General features: G+C 53.7%; 1 protein-coding gene across 1 annotated transcript in view; it reads left to right on the forward strand.

The window, feature by feature from the left end:
• The first annotated feature begins 292 nt into the window (after positions 1-292).
• Positions 293-16,882, forward strand: part of Prrx2 (paired related homeobox 2) — a 37,376-nt gene continuing 20,786 nt past the window's right edge. The window contains exon 1 of the mRNA XM_038338158.1: positions 293-536. Within this exon, the coding sequence (XP_038194086.1) occupies positions 293-536 (244 nt within the window). The remainder of the gene's footprint in view (positions 537-16,882) is intronic.

Below are 16,882 nucleotides of genomic sequence, written 5' to 3' on the forward strand. Positions count from 1 at the left end.
GGGGGTTTAAAAAGACACCCCCTGCGGGACTCGGCCACCCTAAACTAAGTCTGGGAGTCCGAGGACCTCGTCCTGGCCCCGCCTCCCGCCGGACGGCGCAGGACGCGGGGAGGAGAGCCGGGGAGGGGGGGCGAGGTCCGCCCCGAGAAGGGGCGTGTGGCCCGGGCCGCTGGCTAGCGAGCGGTCCACCAGTAGGGGAGGGCAGAAAGTTCGCGTCCCCAACCGACGGACTTGAGCGCGGGCGCGGCGAGCAGCGGGAGGCGGCGGCGGCCGGCAGAGGCGCGGCCGGGGCATGGACAGCGCGGCCGCCGCCTTCGCCCTGGACCCGCCGGCGCCCGGCCCGGGGTCCCCGCCCGCACCCGGTGATTGCGCCCAGGCGCGCAAGAACTTCTCGGTGAGCCACCTCCTGGACCTGGAGGAGGTGGCGGCGGCCGGGCGCAGGGCTGCCGGGCCGGTGGCGGGGCCCGAGGCGCGGGAGGGAGCGACGCGCGAGCCGTCCGGGGGCAGCAGCGGCAGCGAGGCGGCGCCGCAGGACGGTGAGTGTACGGCGTGGGAACCAGCCGGGGGGCTGCGGACTTGGGCTGTGGGACTGGGAGCTAACGGGATCCCTACGCTGAGAAACTCGGGCGGTGGGGCTCATTGGCTGAGTGATCTCCGGGCTGCGGGACTCCTGGGAGGGCGGAGGGACTCACTGACTGTGGGTATCCAGTCTCTGGGACTCCTAGGCTGAGGAATATTAGTCTTGTAAGATTATGGGACCCTCAGATACTGGGACCCCCACCCCCAGAAGAGAGATCGAAGCTACAGAGACCCGTGACTTACAGGATCCCTGAGCTGAGGGACACCGACTGTGGAACTGGGGTGGGGAACACACGGTTTGCGATACTGTGTCTATGGGTCCCAGCTCCAGGAACCCTCTACCTGCCGTATCCCCTGCTGTTGGCTTGTTCACAGCGGGATCTAGAGTCCCAGAAGGTACTGCCCAGTGGTGAGCTGCTGTTGTCTCAAAAGCTCCTCCTTCGGAGGGGACCCTCTTTGAATCAGATCCACTTACAGTGACTTCATGAAAACTCGCTGCCCTTGCATCCCATACCCACCTACACTCAGAAGCTGGTGCTGTTGGGGAAACTGAGGCTGTGAAAAGGTCAGCTCACTGAGTCAAACTCGGTTCAGCCCCTCTGAGCTAAGACAGGTCTTATGGTTTGTGGGATGGGCCTGCCTGCACAACCACACCCTTCGGTTCGGTTCTGGGTGGAGGAATTCTCAGAGGAGGATAGCCAGCTAGGCCTGTTTCCCCTGCAAAGGTTAAAGGTCATCTGGAAGGGGCTTTAAAAACAAACAACCCATCCACATATCCCCCCCCACACACACACAATCACACAGGATTGTAGCGTCCTCAGCTCTGTTTTTCAAAAAAGATGGATAAGTTGGTGAGAAATAAAGATGTGGGGCTAGGCTTGGGGGAGGGGCGACTGGGAATGAAGGATCCAATGACACAAAAGTCCCAGTCTGGACCGTGGGGTGAGGAGCACAGGGGGATGGCCAGAATTACCAAAATCACCTACGTGCCTGGGAGGGGTGTCTGAGGCTACCACCTCCATCCCTAGCTCTGGGCCTTCACTGTCCTGCTGGCTGTGCTGAGACACCTGACTGTCTATAGACCCCCAGTGTGTGAAGAGGTGATGATAGAGGAGTTGGCATCCCCCCACCTCCCCTCCCACCCTAAACACTCACTTCCTGTCCTAGGCTCAGGGTGGGAGGGGTACTCAGGCAGGCTGGGCGCCTCAAGCCAGAGGTGGCGGTGGCACTCTCGCAAACCAAGCCTGCGAACGTGCGTGTCCTGGGACATCCAGGAAACACCACCTGATAACATCCACTGCAGTCACAAACCGGGTTGGGCAGCCATACATGGCGCTCAGCCCCAGGAGGCCCCTGCCTTTGGTGCTGGTGACCACTTCCCACCGCTCGCAGGGGCCGGCCGCTCTCTTCCCTCGGGTGCCGGGTGATGGATGATGAGTGAGCTGACAGTCCCGGGAGTCGGGTTTTAGATTTAGAAGGGAATGGGGCCAGTTCCGGCCAGAAGAAAAGTGAGGTGTGATATGCTCCGTGTTCTCTGGTTTCAGCTTGGTGACTGAGGCTGTGGCATGGGACAAAGGGAAGAATAAAATCAAGGTGATGGGGTCGAAGGAGAGAACACTGGCATTCTGGTGTAAGAGGACAGAGGTACTGGCCCTGGTAGGGGACAGGCAACACAAGCTCTGATTTCTTTGTCACATAGCCTACCACGGAGATTCTCAGCCTGTGGGTTATGACCCCTTCACCAAACCTCTATCTCCAAAAATACTTACATTATGATTCATATCATAGCAAAATTACAGTTACGAAATAGCAACAAAAATTTAATGGTCAGGGTCACCACAACATGTGGGACTGTATTAAAGAGTCGCAGTGTTAGGAGGGTTGAGAACCACTGGTCTACAAGGTCCCTAAATGGACCCCCCCCATGCACACCCCGGAGAATCCAGATTGCCAGTGTCAGCTAGCGTGTGAGTGCCCAGATGGTGCCACCTTGGCAGGCTCTAGGAAGCTGGGTGGGTAGTGGGTGTCCCCTGTGGCCTTGGCATCTGGGCACGGGTGTCCTGAAAACTCATGAGAGCTTCCAGACTTTTCCTGGGGTGCAGCTTCTTGCACACTGGGGTGTCTGAGGACACAGGACATCCTGGGTGTGGGGTCAGGTGGGAGATCCAAGGCTGGGCTCAAGAAATCACTCCTAGTCTTGGAAACTATAGCCAGCCTTTGCTCCTGGGACAGCAGTGCTTCAGGGGTACCATGCCACGTGTCCCTCTGGGTAGGAGTCTACGGACAAAGTAGAGGAAGGAGGCTGAGGCGACTTCCTGTTGTCCCCCTGGTGAATTGTCCCTTCCACAACCATGGTTTGGTTTTACAGTCCTAAGGCCTCCAAAGAGTGGGAAGAACCCACAACCCTCTGAGCCCAGCCTGAATGGCTGGAACCAGTGGAAAGAGGGTACCCGATGGAGGAGGAGCTTAGAGGCCCTGGTTCCATCCCCAGCACAAGAAGGGAGAGAGGAAGGAAGGGGGATGGAAGGATGGGAGAAAAACAGACAGACGTTGGTGTACCAGGACTCCCCCCCCAGGGCAGCACATGTGGGCAACGGGCTGTGCTTTAACTCTCCAGTTCTGAGCCTTGGGCACCTCCAGGGCACAAGCACTCTTGAAAGCCCATCTCCCTGTAGCTTCCGCAGGGTGGAGATGCCCCCTAATAGAAACATACAGGTTATTGGTAGGGGGAGAGGGAACTCTTGTTTTCATCCTGCCAGTTAAAAAAAAAAACAAGCCAAACCAACCAATTGAGCAACTAACTAAAATCCTTTTGTTTTTTTGAAAGTCACTGGTAGACCCAGCCCATGTCTGCCAATGACGTTCCAAGCCCTTGCTCCCCACAGAACTGGCTGAGTAGGCTGAGGCTTCGCTAGTGACTCAGAACAAACCGGGGTCTCAAGTTCCTCCTGAACCAAATGCTGAGCTATGCCAAGCACGTTAGGAAAATAAACCCTCGTTCTCTGCCTTTGCGATGGCATACAACAAAAGAAACCACATTAATAACCTCGAGTTTCTTGAAAGCATTCCCTCCTGTGGACGAGGCGGAAACCAGGCCATGGACACACTGAGAAAATAAACATGGCCCCAGGAGCGAGGCAGAGAGGCCTGAGTCAGGGCAGGCTGGGCCCTGCTCGGTGCTGGTACCTGTTTGGAGAAGCTTAGGATGCTGGGTTGCCAGGGAGACTAAGTGAATTTCACAAGGATTGTGTAGGTAGATTTTGGGTGATGGGACACCTGCAATCCAATAAGGTCCTGGGGGAGCTGGGCCCTTGTAAGCTGAGTGGCAGCTGGTAATTGGGGGGGGGGGACCTGTACCTTCCCTGTGCTAGACGGGACCAGAGTGCCAGATGGAAGTGCTGAGGTATCCCTGGGTTTCAGAGATTGGTAGACTTCCAGTCTATCAGTTTTCATTTCATCGTCTTTTTGGTTTTCTGACTGCCTCATGTCGCCTAGGCTGGCCTCAAACTTGCTACATAACTGAGACTAACCTTGAATTCCTTATCCTTTTCCTCCACCCAGAGTAGTGGGGTTGTAGGCACGGACCATGCCCCATCTTCAGTTCATCTTTGCTGTGCTAACACATGGCTAGTCCGGGATTTACCATGGCCCATTTGTAAGTGCACAGTCCAGCAACATCCTTGTACTGCAAAGGTCCCTTTCTGCCACACCCAGCTCCCCTGTAGTCCAGTCCCCATTTTACTTTCCCATGAACCCGACCACATGAGGTCCCTCTACAGTGTTTGTCCCTTTGTGTCTGGTTATTTCGTTCTGAGTTCACCCATGTGTCATGGGTTCAAACTCCTGTCCTTTTCAGGGCTGAATGGGGTTCCACTGTGTGGCTGGGCCACAGTTCACTTGTCAGTGAACAGTGATTATGGGCCGTGCTTCTGTGAGCATGGGTAAACCTGCAAAGGCCTCTGCTTTGAATTCTTTAAGGTGTACTTCTCCTCATGGAATTATTAGGTTATGTGATAATTCATGATTAATGTATATGCTTGGTTTTTTGAGACAGGGTCTCTCTATGTATCCCTGGCTGTCCTGGAACTCACTCTATAGAGCAGGCTGGTCTCGAACTCATATAGATCCACCTGCCTCTGCCTCCTTGAGTTCTGGGATAAAACCATCTGTTAGCACTGATGGCCATGGTTAATATTCTAAAAATTGTGTGTGTGTGTGTGTGTGTGTACATGCACGCACACGTAGGGGTGCAGGCATGCATATAGAAGTTAGAGGACAGCCTTGGGTGTCCACCTTCACCTCCCATCTTGTTTGAGACAGATTTTCATTGGCACTGTGCACACCAGCCTCACTAACCTTCCAGCCTGTAGGCATTCCCCTGTCTCCACTGGATTGTGGACAAGTGCTACCAAAAGCAGTTTTCCATGAGTTCTTGGGATTTGAACTTAGGTCTTCACACTTGCATAGCAAGCTCTTTACCCATGAGCCATCTTACCCAGCTTTGGAATGGCGTTTTCCACAATAGAATTTGACCAGCCTTTTTGTAACTGATTTGGGGACAGGGTACTGGCAAAAACTGGCTTGTAAGATAGGAGCGGGTGGGGCTGGAGGGACAAAGGGCTCTCTCAGAAATGTGCCTTTGAGAGGCAAGCTTGCTCTGAGGCTGCTCTCCCCCCTCTGCCATTCTTCCATTTCCTGAAGGACTGCACTCAGAAAGTACAGGATTGGGACGACAACACCTGAGTCCAGCTCCCGGCCTTCACTGCTCTTCCCGTGAGTGACTCCAGACAAGTCACCATCTCCTTTGGGTCCCCACTGGAACCATGAGTGGGTGATGCACACGGATAGCTGTGGGTTCCCTCTCCGTAGTTCTAGCCAAGCTAGAAAAAGTCCTGTGGTGGTTGTTCTTGGGGACACAGAGCTGGCCTGGTGCCTAGGACCTCAGGCAGGAGAGGGGGTTGCCTGGTGTGTGCCCAGAGCGTGAAGAGGGACTTGCAGTGTCCAGTGGACTGTCAGGGCACCTGGGACAGGGATCAGCCCCCTTTGTCTTCAGGGACAGCACCTACTGAGAAGCTCCTCACTAGACTCAGGGTGCTCTTCCTCCTCCATCTAGGAACTCCTAGGGGTGGTGCTGGAAGCACTGCCTGGTGCCTCGGTCTGACCTGTTCACATCCACCCTCAAGGTCTAGCTAGAACCCTGATGCTCAGTGCAGCTGTCTGCAAAGTGGGCTTGCAGCTTAATTCATTTGTTGTTGTTGTTATTGTTATTGGTGTGTGTGTGTGTGTGTGTGTGTGGTGTGTGTTTGTGTTGATGGCTCTTGGGTGGAGGTCAGAGGGCAATGTTAGAGAGCTGGATCTGTCCTTTCACTGTGTGTTCTAGGAACCAATATGGACATCAAACTAGTCTGGACATTGAGCTAAGGTTGGCAGATTCACAAGCGAGCACTTTAACACACTGAGCCATCTTGCCAGCCTGTCATCTGTAGAATGGGAACAAGGGGCGTTCCTTATGGGGGTGGAGCAAGTCCTAGCACTCTGTGACATGTAGTAGGTGCTCACTCAATGCAGAGTTTCCAGGCAGCTCCTTGAGATATTTACAGAGCTTATGGTTCTCATAATTTGAAGGCCCAGAGAGGTGGAACCACCTGCCCAAGATTGCTCACAGCTGGATCAGATGTCCGGCTGGCGTTGGGATTCTAAGTTCAGGCTTTTTTTTCTCCAACACAGCCCAGTACGTAGGTAGGAGACGCTAGGAATAGCATCTCCATGGATGCTAGGGAGACTGGCTATGAGGCTTGGGAGCTGAAGGGGTGAGGACGTGGGAACGAGACTGGAGGACTGATGAGTAGAGACTTGTGTGCAGGACGGGGGTTTCTGAGCACTTGGATAGAAAGGATGGATGTCAGCCAGGGGTGGTGGCAACGTACACCCTTAATCCTAGCACTCAGGAGGCAGAGGCAGGAGGATCTCTGTGAGTTTGAGGCCAGCCTGGTTTATAGGGAGAGTTCCAGGACAGTCAAGGCTACACAGAGAAACCTTGTCTCAAGGAAGGAAGGAAGGAAGGAAGGAAGGAAGGAAGGAAGTCAGGGAAGATGCAGGGAAGATGTCAGGGAAGACCAGGAAGAACTCTGGCTTCATAATGCCTCCATCCCAAAGAAGTGTGGCTGACTCCAGGTGGAGGCAGACTTGAGGGTGACTTAAGGGAAGCTGGTGTGTTCCTGAAAATGTCATAAGGAAGAAATCCTAGGGGAATGGGGATGGAACTTAGTGAGTAGCATGCTTGCTTAGCACAAAGCTCGCATTAAATCCCAGGCACCACATAGAACCGAGCGGGGTGCACACTTGTAATCCTAGCATCAAGGAAGTGGATGCCGGAGGATCAGGAGTTCAAGATCATTCTCAGCTACATAGTGAGTTCAAGGTTAGCCTGGGCTACATGAAACCCTGCATCCACAAGGGGGGCAGATTCTGTTTGGTGCCTGGTTGGGAGACTGAGAGGGGGCAAGCGGGACGATGTGGAGATGGAGTTGAAGACGGTGTGAGGCACATGGAGAATGGCTAGGATCCCACAGGCACCTTAGCCAAGTGCTGTGTGTTGGCAGGGTTCTCACCTGCTTTGACTTCCCTCCAGCCCTGTGACATGGGTCCTTTGATTACCCCCATTCATAGAGAAGAAAATCGAGGCTCAGAGAAGACCATCTATGTAACACTAGTCCTACATGAGATTCCAACCTGGGTGTGTCTTGTCCCAAAGCCCTTGTTCGGTCCCAAATCATCCTTCTCGCCTTGGAAGTACTGAGATGCAGGCCCAGGGCTGCCTCACATCCCCTGACAGGTGTGGATACACTCGGAGGCCATGAGGTAGTCCAGGGAGGGAATGAGAACGGAGCACATCCAACCGCGTGACATGGGCATGAGGGAGAGTGGCGGCTGCCCAGCTTTGGGGGAGTTTAGGGATGAGAAAATGGGGAGCCCGCTATCTCTTCCCTTCCCAACACCCATCTCCAGACACAGACCCAAGACAGCTGTGGAGGGTTCCAGTGCAGGAGCGCGGCAGGAGGTCCCCCTCCCAGCTCCCCAGTTCCTGTCCATCAACCCAATCCACCCGTCTTCGGCCTGCCCACAGATCTGGTCCTTCAACCATGCTCTCGGGAGCTGGCTTAGAGCAGATGGAGTGTTTTCAAGAAAAGACCGACTCCAGCATCCATCCTCCCAAAGCGCCGTCTTTCCATCCGTGAATGAACCTTTCGCTTACAGTAGAGAGAGTTCCCCAGCTAACAGAAATTTACCAACTGCCTTTCCATTTTTCTCTGTTGTAGCTTAGGGGTGAGAACGTTGTCACCTGCTAGCATTTGGGGAACACATGGTGAACTGCCTGTCCTGTACTCACGGTCGCAGAGTGACACACAGACCCGCACACACATGTACCACCTGGTGTGTGCATGCTCACACACCCGCGTTGAGGCTCCAGCGGGCCTAAATAATCCTACCAGGCTTTTTGGACGAGGCTGGCTCTGTTCCCCATAGAGTGGCAGAGCTGCCAGGCTGGCTACATGGGCCGAGGGTTAAGTGCTCTTATGAGGTGTTGAGTAGGAGAGAGCTATGGGGCTTCCTGTTCAGAGAGAGCCTGGGGGTGGGGTGGGCGTGCCTCCATATCCTCTTGTGGTGATCAGGGCCACAGACTGGGCATCATCGGCACCCACTGATTTATCAGAGAGGGCAAGGCTTGTCAGACTGAGAGGAATAGCTTCCTGCGGCCCCTTAAGAGGCGCAGTCTCCATGGCTTACTGGTCTACCAAGCACAGCAGAGAACCCCCTAGGCCTTGACCACTGCTTCTCCGGTCTCCCTGGAGATCTGAAAACACCGGTGTCCTGCTTGCCTGTAGCTTGGGTTCCTCCCACATCTGTTTGTTCCCTGCCTGACTCTCAGAAGGGGGTGGGGTGGCGGCGATGACAGGATGCCATCCACATGGGGCCCTTTATGGGTAATGATATTTTTTATTGTGCCCTAAAAATGAAGCATGCTCTGGAAGAGATTAGCTTGGGGCTTTCTTTAAGACGGATTCTGCTTGCCTGTGTGTGGGATGGGCAGCCAGGATATCTTTAGTCTTTAGTGGTAGGAAAGGGTAAGCAGAGGTAGGGGCTGAGCTGAGGCCTGGGAGGCAGTCCTCAAAGAAGAGCCCTGTGGAAGACAGCAGAGGAACGTCAGGCTTGGGGACTGGGTGGCCTGGAAGCTTCCACAGGGGGACACTTCTCCCTCTGACCCCAGAGCAGAACAAAATCCTCTGTAGCTCAGGATGTGGCTGTGAGAGCATGTCACCTCCGTGACATTGCTGCCCAAGAAGATGTAAGAGGGGCCCTAGGACCAGAAAATCAGAGTGTCCACCTGATCCTACCCAGGACTGCCTCTGAGCCTGGACTCTGCATCCTGTGTATGAAATGAGCTAGCTGTGCCATCTGTTTCGGGCCATATTTGATGAGATTCCAGCACTCACCTGGGAAGCGGGTTGAAATGTATTTACAGATTCGGGAATCAGAGTCCCTGGTCCCTGCATGCAAAAGTCCCCTCTCTGCAAGACTTTGTGTTGATTTTAGTTTGATTTAGTTTTTAGGACCATGATCTGGTGTAGCCCAGGCTGGACTGAAAGTCATTATATAAGCAGGGATGACGTTGAATGCTTGTTCATCCTCCTGCTTCCCCCACCCCAGACCTGGATTGAACCCAGGACTTTGTGCATCTAGGCAGAGCACCCACCAATCGAGAGACAGCCCCGGCCCCCAGATGAGTTTGATACCCTGCTAATGACCGATCTTCCCGAGCCAGTTGCATCTTATCACTTCTGTTCACTGAGAAACAGCCCTCTTGGTGATGGAGCATTTGCATAGGGTGCCATGGAAACATGAAGTCGAAGGATCTGGGAAAGTGACTGCATGAGAGAGAGGGTCCCAAGATCTAGCCAGGATAGCTACTTTCATCGACCCACTGTGTTTGGCATTGCCTAAGGCACCCTGAGAGGTTGGGATAAAGCTTGTGATGGGGCAGATTCCTGGAAGGATTCCCACCCCCCAGTGTCCTAACTGTGCTGTGCTCCACCTCCTGCTGTGGTGCCCAGGGCCCAGCTGGGCTCAGTTAGAAGCCTCATCACTTCTGGCACTCTGATGCCCATCATCCTGAGACCCTCTTCTCTGCTGCCCTCCCTCGTCTTGCCCATCATACCTCCCGTGGCTCTCCTGGCAGGGGGTGGGGGTGGGGCTGTCCCTAGGCATGAGTATCCACAGTCCCCAGTGGGATAGCCATTTCTTTCCAGATTTTGTTCATCAGTCCCTCGACCCCCTCCTCCCTGTCTGTCCTCCCCACTACTGTTCCCCCATGCCAGCCTCCCTTCTTGCCTTGGGCGCAGCCGTTCACATGCCAGGGATGGCGTTATTAAAAATGACATTTAACCAGGGCTGGAATTACCACTCGGATGGCTGCAAACCTCGGAATCAAAGCAGAGCCGCGGGGCGGGTGCGCCTGGCAGGGGCCTTGCAGCCTTCCCGCCGCCGCCAGAGCTCTGCGAAGGCTTCCCACATAAAACCCCCGCAGACCAGCGAGGTCTTGAAAGCCAGCGCACCTCCTTTCATTAGACTAACAAATAACACGTAACAGAAAACATCTGTTCACAGCAACCCTAATGCTCTCAAGATGGGCTGCCAGTGGCTGGTCTGGCCAGTGGGCACCCAGTATACAGGGTGCAGGTTATGGCATCCCTGCCTGACCTCATTCTACACCCATGGGACCAAGATCCTGCTCCTTTTCTTTGTATCTTTCAGGCTTAGCCATTCACTCTCCCTTCTCACTGATAAGGATTTGTAATCTGAGGGTCTGTATGCAAGGAGGTGGGGCCACTGGCTGACAGGCACCACAACCCTGACATTTAGGAGCGATATGGGTTCAGAGAACTACAATTACAGACCCCGTCAGAGTCCTGGCCCAGGCCCTGGGCCAGCGGTGTGATGTTGCTGCATTGCTCAGAGGGCTTCCTGCTACCCCATACACACACACACACACACACACACACACACACGTACACGTACACAACACGCACATGCACACAGCAAGCCTAGTCTTCAGAGCGAGAGGGAGAATGAATCTCCTGCCCTTATAGAAGCTAGATGCCCTGCAAAAGCTCCCTCCACCACCAACTCTGGTCCCCAGAAGCTGGAGAGGTCCTTTGCTGCAAACATTATTGAAAGTTGGGTCCAGGAGGCCAGAATCATAAGTCTGAGCCACACAGCTCAAATGTGGAGAAGAAAGGCCCACATTCCACACCAAGGGGAACATGCCAGCACTAGCTGCACACTGGCACCTTGCTTCACTTCCCTTCGTGACCAAACCACACAAAGAATCTCTGCCATCCCCTGAGGGACAATGATGTGAGACTGTGTCTTCCCCCTTGCCACAATCAGCTCTGCTCTCTCATTTAAGAAAGCTAGGTGGGGCCTCAAGAGACGGTACAGAGGTTAAGAGCTCTGGCTGCTGGTCCAGAAGTTCTAAGTTCCCAGCAACCACATTATGGCTCACAACCATCTGTAATAGGATCTGGCTCCCTCTTCTGGCCTGGAAGTATACACGCAGAGCATCCACACATAAATAAAATAAAAAAGAAAGCTAGGTGGCATTCATCTATTTGGTCATTTATTCATTCTGCACACAATCACCTTGTTGCTATATGCCAGTGACCTGAGGGTTTGGAGTCCAGCAGAGGGTAGCATAGATTCCCTGCCACTCTACCCATGGCTCGTTTGTCCTGGCAATCTGTTGTGAGGTGGAGCATTGTCCCCCCACTCACAGCTCAGGGACCCAAAGTGACTTCAGCATCTCTTCCTAGGGACCGCAGTGACCATGTCCCTCTGTGCATGGCTGCAGATGGCCAGGTTGCTACAATATCCTCTTTTTGATGCTGCCCAGGCCCTGTCGGGGTTGGATTTCTATCTGCCCTCTTTCCACCAAGAATCTGCTTTCGAGAGATTCACTAGACACCCCCACCCCCGGCTGTGCCTGGCTGGGGCTGGGGGTGTGCAGGACTGGAGGAAAGGGGTGGTGAGTTTCTTGAGACATCCTGTTTTAATTGGGAGGCCAGCCTCTCCCACAGAGCTGGTTCCCTGGGCACCACAACCCAGGGAGGAGAGTGTCTTGCCTCTGAGCGGGAAATTACAGAAGACAAGAAGTAAAAACTGCCACTCTGGTTTCATTGGGAAGGGAAAAAGAGAAGGCTCGTATCTAATAGCAGCTGAAAGCAGGTTCATTATTTAAAGAAAACTGTTGCTGGGGTTGCAGATTTGGCTGGGGGATGGGAGGGGTCTAGTTTCTGTATCAAGGCACGGGAAGTGAGGGCAGTACCTTGGTAACTGGACCCTTGTTCCTTGCCTGTCTTGGGTGTCTCACTCATGCCAAGCCCATGCTGGGTCCCGCGGTGAAGGAGCTGCCTGGCTACCACCAGCAGGGACAATTGAGGGAGCTGGTTCTGGAGGAGGGTAGAATTTCAGAAGGGACCTAGGGCTGGAGTGAGGGAGCAAGAGAGGGGTCCTGAAGATGCTGGGGGCGGGAGGAGAGATACAGAGGCTTAGGGTGGGGAAGGTGCATGACTGTCTCAGAAGCAGGAACAAGCGGCAGAAGATGTCCCAAGAGCATATACTTCAAGAGTGGCCATTGTTAGAGCCATGCCTGATGATACAGGCTTGTAGTGGAAGCTACTCTAGAGGCTGGGATTTCGAGTTCAAGGTTTGTGTGGGCCATTTTATGAGGTCCTGTGTCAAGAGAAAAATGAAGAGAAAGGGTTGGAGATGTAGCTCCATGGTAGAGCCCTCTCTATGATGGGGGCCGAGGCCCTGACGTCCACCCTCAGTGCTGCGAGAGAGAACAGAGATTTTTCTCTCATCAAAAAATCCCTCTTTGATGTATGTGCATTTGGGAATACTTCCCCACATTTGTGGGTGTCTGAAGTGTGGGAACTACCCCCATAATTAAGGTCTGATACGGAAACAGATGCTGTGTCACAGTTACCCTGAGCCTTCTGGGAGGGGCTGCTCACAAGCCCAGCCCAGCCTGGCCCTGCTCTGAGACAGGAGGGCAGTGTGGCTCCCCCATTTCAGGGACCCTCAGAGGCGCCAGGAGATCTTCTGTGTAGGTGGCTGGGGCTGAGCGAGAAGAGGTTTGCCGCTCCCACCACCTGCCCAGTGGCTTTGCTAGTGCCTAACTTCCCAGCCCAGGGTTCCCACCCACAGGACACATTCACTGGATGTGCCTAGCTTGCCCTGTGGCCTGGGTCCCCCCAGAAGCGATAGCGCTGTTGTGCTGCAACCCCTTGCTTGGCTGAGGCTGGGCCTGCTATTGCTCCCATGCAGACAGAGGCATGGTGCTTTATTCTCCGTGGCATCCATGTAACCATAGCTAATTTCATGACAAATGGCATCCCTAAAATATAGCACAACTATTTTTATAATGTGGTGTTTGAGGTTAAAAATTCAAATTAGAGATTAATTGCTGTTTCCAGATTTGTGGATAAGATGACTTTGGTTCGACGTGTGTCCTCAGAGCTGCACGAGGCCTTGTATCCAGTCTAGAATATGCAGGCACATATGTCCATACACATGCCTTGGGGGCAGCACCATTGGTCAGTGCAGTATTTGCATTCATTGCAGTGCTGACCACCCCTCCCACTTCTTTCTTTACCCAGGACTCAAGGGTCCAAGTAGTGGCCAGAGCAGGCTCCCCTCTGCAGAGACAAGCAGCTCCAGAGTTTGGGGAGCAGATGACAGAGGGAATACACAGAGTAGGGGCATCAGAGAAGGAAGGGAAAGGGCTAGGTGAACCTCCTTTGCCCGCTCTTGGCTTCCCCGGCTGCCTCTTTCCCGCAACCTCCAAATCAGAACCAGATGTCAAAGTGAGGTCTGAGGCAGGATGGATGGGCGAGGTGGGAACTCTGCCAGGCAGGGAGGCATGCCAGACCAGCCCTGTTCCCAAGAGGGTAGGTGTGGGAAGGGTGCCCCTCAACACACACGGATCAGTTCAGACACACACACACACACACACTCAAGACTTCTGGTCTCTGGGGAGCTCAGTCGTCGCTCTCGGCTTGGTGGCCACCCTGAAGACCTGAAGTGACCCTCCCTCCACTGTCCCAATTTCTGAAGATAGATGTGATGTGGCTCTTGGGGGTGGAGTCAGAGAGCAGTATCTCCCTGAGTGGCTGTCCGCCCAGGGCTTTGTCTGTGTGTCTAAGTCCCCAGAAGAGGAGGTCCAGGGAGGCCGGAAACCCAGCTGGTACTGTTTGGCTCCTTGGAGCCAGAGGTTTCCCTCTCTGAGCCTCAGGGGCAAGGTGAGGTAGTGGCCACACCTGCCCCAGAGGTGAGGGTTGTGATAAAGGAAACTCACGCCCCGTAGCTTGTTGCGTCCATACCTGTCATCATTCTTATTTCCATGACTGTTATTGGCAGCGCCTGCGTTGGAAAGAGAGAATTCTTTGTGCACACAGACACGCCCTTGGCAGCTGCTGGTCCCAAGGGACCCTCATCTTCTCAGCATAGGGATGAGGGAGTGTCCCAACCCAAACCAACTCCATATTAAGGCAAAAACTGTCCCTCTGCCTCCAGCCCACCCTGGGGCGGGGCAGGGAGAGTAGGGTCTGTTTAGCTGGTCTCTGGCTGGCAGTTTGGGGGCCAAGATGACGTGAGAGGTGCAGCTATGTGTCCACCCTTGCAGGAGAGCTTTGCCTGTTCCAGGGGACAGCTACAGGGTCACCAGTCCTGCCCTCAGCCTTTTGGCACAGCAGATAGACACAAAAGCCTAGAAGGGAGAGGGGGGCTCCATCTTAGGGTTCCCTGCTCCGGGTGCAGACCTCAGATCGTGATCCTACCTCCTCCCCAGTAGCTCCTATGACATGGCCTGCAGAGCCACTGTGAGATCTCTGGGTGATGTCTCGGTCAGCATGGAGTCTCAGCTGCATGGAAGTAGTTAATAGTCTCTGTCTTAAGGACCCCTGCTACAAGGACAGGCTGCAAAGATCCATATGCCCTGCAGCTACCAGAGGGACCCACCAACTGGCATATGGCAAGGACAGAACTGGGCACCCAGGAGAAAGCATCCCCAAAGTGGGTCCATCTGGTGTGGTTCTGCACAGAGTTAGGGTACAGAGGTTGTTCTAGGGGTAGAGGCAAACTGTCCTCATTTTGTCATGGTGTGGACAAGGGCCTTAGCATGTTGTAGCTCAGTCAGGATCAGGGTGTCATCTACAACTACTCGGAATCTGTCTCAAGGACTGAGATGGTGTGTCAGTTGGCAGAGAGCTTGCGGAGCGTGCAGGAAGCCCTGGGCTCTGCCCTAGCGCTGCATAAAGCAAATGTGGTAGTACACAGCTGTAAAACCAGCACTCAGGAGGTGGAGGCAGGGAAGCCAGAAGTTCAAGGTTGCACACAGGTCTGTTTGACCTGCCTCTGTAGGAAAGGGCAGAGCCAGAGACAGAAAGGTCCGTGATAGAAGTCTGGGCCCAGCTATGTGTGACACCACCCGCCCACATTTCCCAGTTACATGCTCTGGTTTTGCCTAAGCAAATCTGCTCAGGTCCTCCCCAGCTCTTTCTCACTCTGGCTGCAAACTTATTATACAGCTGATGCCTGGCTCAGGGAAGGGAGGAAACGGACACCCAACTGCCAATGCTAGGGGCCTCGTGGCTCACTTCGGTGCTGTGCTAGGTCAACCTTAGGAGCCTGTGGCAGCTGGACACTCTGTTCTCACAGTGCCATGCCAGGGCCTGCAGGGCAAAGGTCCCTGCTCATCCAGAGCCTCAGAACCTGAGTGGCATCCAGCAGCCCCTTCTGTCTGGAAAGATTCCAGCATCGATTGTTGGAAAAGGGAGGCTGGGGTTTCTTGCTTAAAGAGGAGCTGGGCACATGCTAATGAAATCAGAGGGCTCAGCTTAGGGGCCAGGCCCTTAAAAGGCAAATTATGCAAATAAGTTCCACTCTCATAGGTTTTGATTGGGGACAGTTCTTCCCCCTCTCCTGCCTTCCCCCCTAAGGGCTGAGGGTTTGCTGGAAGGGTTGGTGGAGACCAAGGCTATACATAGTCTAACTTGCACAGCCCACCCTTGTAAGTGGGTGAAGGGCACAGACAGCTTCATGCAGGGCATTAGACAGAATGGAGGCTTCCATAGGCTTCCATAGGCTCAAGTTCTGTTCATGATGTCAGCTTGGAGTCTGCAGTGGTGGGAGGACTGAGGTTCCAGAAATGTAGCAATCCTTCTGAGTTAGTGTCCCTGCTTCTGGGAGCCAGGCAAGAGATTGTGACGCTTTGTATTTGTGGTGGTTTAAAAGAAAATGGTCCTCAAAGGGAGTAGCACTATTGGAAGGTGTGGCCTTGTTGCAGGAAGTGTGTCACTGTGGGGGCAGGCTTTGAGGTCTCTTTTGCTCAAGCTTCCCTCAGTGTGAGTCAGTCAACTTCCTGTTGCCTACAAAATGCAGCACTCTCGGCTCCTGCATTATGTCTGCCTGCACACCGCTATGCTCCCTACCATGATAATGGACTGAACCTCTGAGACTGTAAGCAAGCCACCACAATTAAATGTTTTCCTTTATCCGAGTTGCCATGGTCATGGTGTCTCTTCACAGTAATGAAAACCCTAAGAGTGTATTTTTTTAAATTTTTCCCTTAGTGTGCTGGGAATGAAACCCAGGGCCTCGTGCATGCTGGGTAAGCGCTCTGCCACTGAACTGCAATGCTAGACAGGAGTCCTCTTTTTACCCCTTTTAAATGGATTTTGTTTCTTTTCCTTTTGGAGACAGAGTCTCTCATGTAGCCCAGGCTGGCCTTAAAACGCCTGTCCATCCTGCTTCTGCCTCCCACATGCTGGGATTACTGGCCTCCAAGCAGACTTTTTGTTTCTCTAGAGGCATTTTAAAATTTCCGCAAAGCTGAGCAGAAAATAACGATTTCCCACATACCCTCCTGCCCACCCCCCTCAATACACCTTGCCAGGGTGGGTGGAGCATCAGTTATGATCAGCGGACCTTCACAGGCACATGCCACCCCCGTGTCTATAGTCAGAAGGGGCCACCTGTTGTGTGGGGTTGTTCAGTGCCTGCCATTCTAGCAGCATTGCCCTGGAAACCCTCTGTGCCCAGGCTCCTCCCCTCCCTCTCCTCTTTCCCGCGAACCACTGTCCCGGATGGTCTGTATGGTTTTACATTATTTTGCACTGAAGATTGGATGGATCTTTTTCACATTTGGCTTTCTTCTCTTTCTGATATGCATTTACGGTTCTTC

This window comes from Arvicola amphibius, chromosome 7 (assembly GCF_903992535.2).
Source record: "Arvicola amphibius chromosome 7, mArvAmp1.2, whole genome shotgun sequence".
NCBI classification, from domain to species: domain Eukaryota; kingdom Metazoa; phylum Chordata; class Mammalia; order Rodentia; family Cricetidae; genus Arvicola; species Arvicola amphibius.